This window comes from Akebia trifoliata, chromosome 4 (genome assembly GCF_017979445.1).
Source record: "Akebia trifoliata isolate Shusen 1 chromosome 4, ASM1797944v1, whole genome shotgun sequence".
Taxonomy (NCBI): domain Eukaryota; kingdom Viridiplantae; phylum Streptophyta; class Magnoliopsida; order Ranunculales; family Lardizabalaceae; genus Akebia; species Akebia trifoliata.
Window position 1 is genome coordinate 15,576,947 of NC_141378.1, and position 9,990 is coordinate 15,586,936.

General features: G+C 34.1%; 1 protein-coding gene across 1 annotated transcript; it reads right to left on the minus strand.

Annotated features, from left to right (window-relative positions):
* Positions 1–2,885: 2,885 nt before the first annotated feature.
* FBP (Inositol monophosphatase family protein) lies at positions 2,886–8,819 on the minus strand. Its single transcript, XM_086439953.1, has 12 exons — positions 8,329–8,819; positions 7,191–7,238; positions 6,973–7,047; positions 6,807–6,868; positions 6,642–6,708; positions 6,415–6,528; positions 5,768–5,854; positions 5,579–5,649; positions 5,427–5,492; positions 4,282–4,368; positions 4,059–4,134; positions 2,886–3,118 (listed from the first exon to the last, which is right to left on the minus strand). Exons 1-12 carry the CDS (start codon positions 8,485–8,487, stop codon positions 3,005–3,007), a joined length of 1,026 nt encoding a protein of 341 aa, XP_086296079.1. The 5' UTR covers positions 8,488–8,819; the 3' UTR covers positions 2,886–3,004.
* Positions 8,820–9,990: the final 1,171 nt, after the last annotated feature.

Here is a 9,990-nt window from a genome sequence, read left to right on the forward strand (position 1 = left end):
CACTATAAAAATAAAAAATAAAAAATAAAAAATAAAAAATAAAAAATAAAAAAAATTGAAAAAATCATAATTTTTTACATACATATTCAAAATGTTTTGAAAGTGACTTCTTCTTACTTCATAAATTCTCTTCAACATAATGGAGTCTTTGAAATTCGATTGAGATGCCAATAATCCAATTTTTTTTTTTAATAAAAACAATAAGTTCCAATGATTAGAGCATTCAATCATAAGAAATATGGGAGATGAAGTCTAGAGACCATCAAGAAAATAAAATTTTGCTAAATGGACTATTAAGAGACCACCCAAAACTTAGGGACTATTTAGAAAAAAAAATAACCCTCCACTAAGATCCTTTAAGTAATTTTCTTTAACTTTTATTCAATAAAAGTTATTGAAAACTTTCATTGCGACTTGATCTTAGTAGGATCCTATTGGAACCACCTAAACAAGCTCGATAGGAAGTTACTGATCAGGACACAGTACAAATTTTGTTGAATCCTTTTTGGTATGTGAAAATTGTAAAATGGGTAAGACAAGTAAAACAATGGTTTTTCAGATAACCCTTTGGGTATGTTTGATTGCATGGAAAGTGACTTTCTATGAAATTTGAAATCCATGAAAAATAGTGGTGGAAAATAGGTAGGGTTGGAAAATCAAATTCCATTGTTTGATTTTACTTGGATAAAATCATGGGAAAAATATGAGAAAAAAGAAGAAGAAGAAGGAGAGGAGGAGAAGGAGGAAGAAGATGAGAGGAGGGGGAGAGGAAAAAGAATATGATGAGGAAGAGGGAGAGGGGAGGATGTAGCGACGACGGCGACGGTGACAGTGGTAAGTGAGGAAAAAGAAGAGAGAACGTGGTGGTGGTGGCGGCAGCGGCAGCGGCGGCGACGGAGGTAAGTGAGGAAGAAGATAACGAGGAAGGTGAAGGGAGAACGAGGTGGTAGTGGCGGCGGAGGTGAGAGAGAGAGAGAGAATGTGGTCGGAGATGGTGGTGTCGACGACGACGAGATTAGTGTGATTATAGTGGTGGTAGGGAAAAAGAAGATATGAGTGGAAAAGAATTAGGGATGAAAAATATTGATAAATTTCACTTTTCCACCTTTATAAGTGGGAAAGTGAAATCCATATTTTTGTGAACTTTTTGATTGGGATGGAAAATGAATTTACATTTCCATGTGCAATCAAACATTAAAAAAATGTCATTTTCCATGGAAATTGATTTCCCAAATTTTCATATGCAATCAAGCATACCCTTTGTGTTTTTCAGATGACACATCCCTTGATTGTTGTCTTCTTTGAGAGATTAATAACATATGACCTAAATACTCTCATCTTCAACCTCTAGCCAAAAAAAATATTTATTTTTCTAACATGAACAAGTTATTTAAGAATTGTTTGAAAATTATTTTTTTACCCTTTTCTTCAACCTTAAGATTCAATCTCCTTGCCAAAATTGTATTTTGGGGATGAAAGATTTCTTTTATAGAAAAATCAAGTAGTTTCTATAAATAAATAAAAAATTGTAGATGGTGTTAAATAGGTGGGAAATAATCTAGCCTAAAAGAACTCGAAGACTATGGTTTTTGGGAGAAAAAAGTTGGGGGTTTTATTAAGTGAGGCTGAATTGAGGGTATTTAAGTCATCTTTGGATGGGAGAGGAGAAGACCAGATGACAAACTCTGAGAAAGTTAGATCGAAGGAAATTAAAAGAGATTTGTGGAAGGATTCAGAAAATGAATCTTTTGGTCCTTGCTCCTACTCCAGTTTCGGTTCACCTCGTTTTCAACAAAAGGGCAAGAATTAATGATATTGAAGAAAAATGGCACCACTTCGATTTTTCAATCATTAAAATTTCTCTTAAAGCCCAAACTCTAGGAAAACTCATATCCATTGCGAATTAGAACATCTTTCACCACTGATTTTTATTTTATTTTATGTTATAGTGCATAAAGGGAGGAAAATGGAGTGCTAGAGCCAAATTGCCACACCACTTGTCTTCCCAAAATCTCACCTCTTGTCTCCTCTTCCCAACTTAAATTGATCCTCTCACTGAAATCTTGAGACACTTTCTAAACTCATTTCCACAAGCTACAACCATAAGACTACTTTGCCTCCCCAGTCTCCCACCCAAACCTTTTCTCACCACATTTTGCCCAGATGATTATTCTCCACAAGTTTCTTCCCTCCTCTCCTCCAAATCTCCATTGTTGATCAATTTGATAAATTTTCGGTTCGATTATTAAAACATTGATTATTATTTTAGAGAGCTATTAACACATCAACTTTACTTATAACACACCACTCTAATGTAAATTTTAATTTCAAAAGGATTGGTGTGTTGTCAGTTAAAGTTGGTGTGCCAATAGAATTTCTCTTATTTTGCTGGTTTTCGACAACACTAATCATCGTTAGTTGTACCAATGGAAATTATCGGACAACAACAAAAGGAATTCTCAACAATAGTTCAAAGAGATTGTAACCATCCGGTCTATATTGTTATATCAAATAACAAGAAATAAATTCAGGTAAATAAATAATAATAAAAACCATAGATTTGATGGTCGCGAACATGTTGATATTGGTGTAGAGGTTTTTCCAATGGTTTAAATCATCAAAGATCAGATTCTAGTAACAACTGGTAAATACTTGTAATCTAGTTCAGACCCAAGGATTGATCAGGCTGTTTATGGGGAGCAAACTATCCCATAACATTGACAGGATCTGATGGAATTGGGCAGGGATAATGAGTCCTCCATATTTATTTAAAGAATACCATTAATGAGGTTTGAAGTTAGTCCGTGCTTGCAGAACGCTTGTTTGGCCCATATTCATGCATGAGTAAGCATTCCCACTAGAGATGAGCTGCGAGAATGGGAATCTAAAACATGAATTTCCATCAATAAATTGTATTTTCTCATTATAAAGAGACATTATGAAAAGTTTCATCTTGTAAACAGAATATGAGAGGATGGGTACACTACAGATGGCATTTGCAGATTCATGCTTTCTTCTCTTCAGCAGCATAGAGCACTTTAATTTCTTCAACATCATCATAGCTGCCCAGGAAGATTGGGGACCTCTCGTGGATCTTCTTTGGAACCAAGTCTAGTGCCTGCCAACATGATTGGTGTAATCAGTATAATATCTTAAGTACATACAAATTTTACCATTGTTCAAACTTCAAATTTTAATTTTGCGAGAAACTGACCTAAATTTTCTCCCTTTTTAGATTAAGCAATGGCTTATTGAGGCTTCTTCTAGATTTTAACTTGAGGCATGTAACAGGAGTTCTAAAGGCACAGAGGTGTTAATGAAACAAAACTTAATTCTACCATGTTTCAGGCTATAGAGGGTCCTGACCAAGTGAAGCAACGGCTATTCAATTTTTAAAGTTCACAAAGTTCCATTTCGAGCTATAAATTTAGTTCTTTTAGGAATAAGCAAGACAGTTCACAGTTTTTAGACTGTCTCGTAAGGTTGGTCTCCTCACCATGCATATCGTTTCCACCAAAAAAACAATCAATTTTTGAACATTTCTCAAGCCTTATGAAAAGCGGTACAAGTTGAAAAAAAAATCAGAACTGTCAATGGATAAATCATATTTAAGTCATCAAGATGCAGTAACAGATAAATCCTATATAAGTCTTGATATGAAGATATACTGTATCCTCTTTGGAGTTAAAGGGGTAAAAGAGGAAAGATAGTGAAGTTGGAGGCGTAGTATCAAAAAAGGGGTAAAAGATGAAAGATAGTAAAATTGGAGGGATATTATTAAAAAATGGGAGAGGGGAGATAAAATACAATAAAGTTGAAGGGGTAAAGAGGAAAGGCAATAAAGTAGGGTAGTGTGGACCCCACTCCACCGTATCTGGAGTGAGACATTTATACCCCCAAACGGTAGTAGCTAGAGTAGGGCCCACCATCGTGTTCTACTATATAGTTATCAAAAAGAAACAATAACATATTAAAACAAAGTTTGATTATCTAACAAGTGATGTGACAAGATAAAAGTCTAGCAACTCCAATAGTCATGAAGGTCTTATAGTCCATACCCGTTGCTTGCCCGTAAAAGCTTGACCACCTGCTTGTTCCATCAAGAACGACATTGGAAAAACTTCATAGAGAACACTGCACAACACCAAGTATAACAATATCATTCACATAATTCAGCGTACCGAAGAAAGATTGTGAGAAATCCTCAATGTAACAATAAGATACGGCAAAACATGCTTTAATTTCCTATGTAGAGAAATGCGAGCTTCCAAAATAACATACCGTAGTTTTCCACTAGGACTCTTCTTATCTGCAGGGTACAAAAAGATACCTCCGTAAAGTAATGTGCGGTGAACATCAGCGACCATGCTGCAGACCAATTTAGGGTTATTATAATAAAATCCATTCATATGCGAAGGTAATAAACGATCCATTCACAAATAGCAAAACTAGACAAGTCCATTGTTGTAATCAAGTAGTAATTCAATAAAAGCTAATCAAGAACCTCAAAAGAATTCCAAGCTTCAACTTTCTCTTCTATTATAAATCACATAGCAACTTCTGTATACAAAAGTCAAAACTAAAACCATAGAATCTCAATACCAGGCAGTGATGAAGCAGTGGATGAATGGAGATGGTTTCATATATGCTAATATTATAATACACATAATATGCCAGGCAGATAAAGTACCACCAAATTGTTGAGTGGTCAGCAATAACATACAGAAATTAGGGTTCGACACGAAGGTATTTAAATTTCAAGGTTTTCCATGCCAATCTTTGTTAGGGACTACCTATTTTTGCTTGGCAAAGCGGGATTATTGGTCAGTAATTAGTAGGTGAACCCAAGTGGTGGTGTCGACCCTTGGACTTTAACCAACTTAGCCAGCTGGCACCATATTGTGGGAGCTACCTACTTAATCTGTTGAAAGAATTATCCTCAGTTCTTCAAGGAGGCTATTTTCATGAAAATGGCTATGCATTTTGTACTTTCTCCATTTTCCCTATTTTGGTAAATACTTTCTCCCTTTTATTAGAAATAACTTATGACATGGAATGGTATCCAAGAACATAAAATAAACCAAGATAGACGAAGCCCCTAAAGCGAACACTTTTGGTACATAATCAAGTGTCAAGGAAACAGTCTTGCACAAATCTGGTTCTACATGAGGAATTTACCACCGAACTGGTCCATAAGCAGATCCAACAAGAGAATAAACAATTAAATTTCATTAGTTCAATGATGGTATGTCAAGTTGATGAGTGTCTTATATTATTTAATGATTGTTCAAATAACAGAATCCTTCTTTAAGATAAGGGTGCAATACATTCAAGAGTGTGGACATGAGCGGTTGGTTAACTACGTAGTAGTTGTGATATCTTAACAGAAAGAATTCAGAACCCTATAAATTTGAACATAAAAATACCTTCCAATGTATCTAAGGGACTTTGAAGAAGAACCATCTTTAGGGAATTTGCAATTCTCAACATACCTGTAAGTCAAAAAAGAATATCCAAAAGTTATCTCCCGGTAACTTGAGAACGATTAAAAAATATTACTAAATTAAAAGGCGCATACTTTGCTGTTGGCTCATCCCAGTTCTTGGCGTTTCCTTCGTTCACTGAATAGATTTTTCCCTTCTTTGGAATCTGTGGATAAAACAGAGGAGAGAAGGTATAGAGAATATAATTTCTGAAATATGTTGAGAGGATGAAAGGGTACTAAAAGACGGAAAATATCATGTTAGCAATAAACTGCGATAAAAACCTTAATGTCTGGATGAGTCAATATGAACTCCCCAAGGGATGGATCAAGCGTGAAACCGTTGACACCACTTCCAGTGCTCATTACAAACTGCAATCTCAAACTCCAAAATATAAGTTACAAAATAACTGAAGAACAAGTTGAAAATGAAGCCTAAAATGCTCAAGAAGCTTTTTTGGATGGGTATGCTGGACTTGAACCACAACCTCAAAGTTGTTTGCAATGTGTAAAACCAACTGAGCTATGGGTCTAAGCCCCAAAATGCTCAAGAAGCTTGCTTCCATAAATAAAACTTGCAATACAAATGCATAAAATATAGAGAAATTTCCCAAAACGTGATCAACCTTTGACGAAATTCCCATTCCGGCTAAGAGTGAGATCACAGGTTTTTCAAAGTGACAATCTCGATGGTTTTAATTGAATTTTTATTTCAAAGTGACAATCTCGCAGGTTTGCAGCGATCTCACTACTTTAAACCAGCGAGATTGTCACTTCGAAAAACCTGTAATCTGGATTTTTCATGTTCATGAGAATTAAAATTAACATTTAGCCAGAATCGGAATTTCGTCATATTCTGCTCACAAAATGGTAATTTACCCTAAAATATAGATGTCCAAAAGACTAAAACATAAGAAGAACATAAATCGTACCGTACAAGAGCTCCCATACATGCAATAGCCAGCTGCAAGCATATTATTCCCAGGTTGCAATACATCATCAAGATTTGGTGCACCTTTATCTTTCACCGTATAAATCCCAAATATCTAGACCAAAGGAAACAAAAATTACATTACTACTTTTGAGTTTTCTTTTTTTTTTTCACTAAAAAAAAAAAAAAAAAAACTTATGCATATATGATGTGAGATGAGGATCATACGGTTCCAATGGAAACACCACAGTCGATGTTAGAGGAACCATCCAATGGATCAAAAACAACAATATATCTGCAAAATTAGCAATAATTTAAAATGGGTTATTAGGAAGAATTCGGGAAGTAAACACCAAAATAAGCGACAGAATAATAGAGAGCATCGCCAGGCACCTTCCACGCAATGAGGGGTCCACAAAGGTAGCCTCCTCATCCTCTTCGGAAACTAGAATACACTGCCAGTGATGGTTCAAAAGATGGCTCACTAATTGTGCATATAAATTACTGAGAATTTGAAATTCTCTTTCACACATAATTGAGTGGATTTCGAAAGCCTTACTGTTCGGCCACTGCTTATCAAAGCATTGATGAAAACTTCATTTGAAAGTACATCCAGTTTTTTTTGCTCCTCACCCTACAATAAAATGAATTCCACCGAAAAGTATTGTAAAATATCAAATGGCACTCCAAAGTACAATATAAATTTCGCAAAAACGTAAAACTATTAATATGCAAACTATAAAACAATCAGTAATTTGAACCCAACAGAGAACTTGCCTGCACATTTGTCTCACCAGCAAGCCCAATGAGTTTTGCAAGACCGGCCTGCGCAAATAAACAGTAGAAGGTCAAGCCAATTTAATAAAATAAAACCTTGTAAGATAGTATACATATTACATGTTTCCAAGACAAAAAAACAACAGAACAAATAGTAAGCTTCTCTAAATCCTTTATATTCCAGCCTTTTATTCTCTTTTTTTTTTTCCCATCTTCTAGAACTCATTTTTAGGTGTTAATTCTTACAAGAAAAATTAAAGGGACTTGTTTGGATTTCCATTTTTTAGCTAAAAAAGCTAATTTTGAAAGCTTTCATCCCGGAAAAAAAAAAATAGATTTTTTCTCTGCTCATCCAATCCAAACAGGAGGTCGAAGCCTGTCTGATATATTCTGTAGGTAGATGAAGCACGATTGAATTTCATGATGTTTTCTTTGTCTAATAAAAACTTCATTTTCGTCTGAAATTTTGGGAGAAAAAAAAAAAAATCAAACCCATAATAGAATTCTATCACAAACGTTCTAATTATGAGATTTTAGAACACAGAATCCGATTAATGAAACCTTTAATTGCCCCCCTATAACAATTAAAAGAAAAATTATACATATATATATATATATTATATATATATATATATATATATATATATATATTAAAACAGAGTAAAATTGTCATAAACATCACAAATCCGCCTTGTTCTTCAACCAAAAATTAAAATTTGATTCAATTTCAACAACAAAAAAAAAAGAATAAAAAGATAAGACTTTCTTTTGTTGAAAAAGTTGAATTCTCTCTCAACGGAACAAAAGGGTATCCCAAAACAGAGAAAAATAGCCATAAACATCACAAATCCACCTCGTTCTTCAACCAAAAACTTAAATTCGAATCAATTTCAATTTCAACAAAAAGAAAAGAATCGAAAGATAGATTTTGTTTGTGTGGAAAAACTCGAATCCCTCTCAAACGGAACAAAAGGGTATCCCAAAAAGATAAAAATCGCCAAAAACATCACAAGTCCGCCTCGTTCTTCAACCAAAAACTAAAATTCGATTCAATCTCAATTTCAACAAAAAAAAAAAAAAAAAAGAATCAAAGGATAGTTTTTTTTTTTCTTTTGGAAGAAGAGAGAAGAGAAATTACTTTGTTGACAGCAGAGCAGACGAATTTGCAACCAAGAACAATGTGACTGAGCAAAATACTAAAATCTCCACGAGACTCTGGATACTTCGATTGCTCATTAAGAACATATCGAGTGATGGTCATCAAATCTGTTCTGTGAGCATCTGCTGCGTGATCCATGGTGTTGAAATCGCTCAAAATCTTTCGATTTTATAGTAAATTTCAGAGATAAATTTAGATTTTAGGGTTTCTCTTAAAGAGAAACGAATCAAATCGAGTTCTCGTAGAGAGAGCCAAGAACTAATCCAGTGGAGATAAATAGATAGAAATATATATAAATAAATAAACAAATAAGGAAAGAATGACGACTGTTGAGAGAAGGAGATAGGGCTATCTGATGTTAATGGAAGTTTCGATTGACACGTGTTGGTTCCGCCATGATCGATCTCTCTCGTGGTCGTTACTGAAGATAACTCTCTCTCTCTCTCTCACGCTCTGTCTGGCCGTTATGATTTTTGTTTTTCTGATTCGAAGCGGACGAACAGGGCGACTTCAAGGACAATAAATTGATGGATTTTCCTAGGAACTAAACTTCGTTGGACACTTAGTTTCAAACGAACGGTTAAGATGGAGAATGAAATACAGGTATTTCTAGATAATGTTTTGATGAGAATCTCTAGGAAATAGTTTCCCAGCTCCATCGTTCGTTGGATTATAGTATTTTGGAATTCAGACATACCACTCCACGTCTACTGGTGTGTTCAAAGTTCAAACTGATGATATGGAACCTTAACCTTAGTCTATTCCAATAGACTAAATAAAATGACTTAAATGCCCTCATCGCAATCTATGATACATACCCTCTTTGTTTTTTTATTCCTCAATGGAGTCATATTCGACCTCTTGAGCATATATAGCCACAAAATTCATGGAAAATTTTCAAAAATAGATTAATTGCATAAATTAGTGATAAATTATCTAATGAGGTAACAATTTTACTGTTCAACCTCAAAATTATCTTTGTCAATCTAAATCTTAAGAAGATGACAGGGTTTTCAATGGGGGCTAAAGATTATAAATTGGGAAGAAATTAAAAAAAATATCACGTGTTTTATACTAAAGGATTCTCGAAATTAATCAAAGTGAAAATCCCATAAAATAATTGTTGAATACAAAATAAACTATAATGCTCGAGTAGAATTTTGCACCTTATCATTCATATTTACAATTTTATTTACGTGAACGTAAAAGATAATATAATTTTGGGTATAAAAAATAAAATACTATCTATAAGAAAATTGAAAATGAGATCCAATAGATTGAAAATAATTTATTATAACAATCGTAGAATATGAGCAACACGATTGTCTTAAGAAAAGGTTTTTAATTATATAATCAGCAAAACGTGGAGGAGAATGAACCTACCGTTGACCTAAGATAAAATGGCTAAAAATAACCAATCAAATTGTTATTCAGAATACGTCTCTTGAAATATGAGCCAAACATCCATGGATTTTGGACTTAAGAATGCGCCACGTGTATAATAGAGGATATGAAGCTGGTCAAAAAACTTTGGAACTATGTAGTACATTATCGTTGGTCTATTGTTTAATTCTTTAATAAAAATACGGGAAGAATATTCGCATAGTTCTGATCTTGTAATTCAAGGAGTTGGATAGTTAA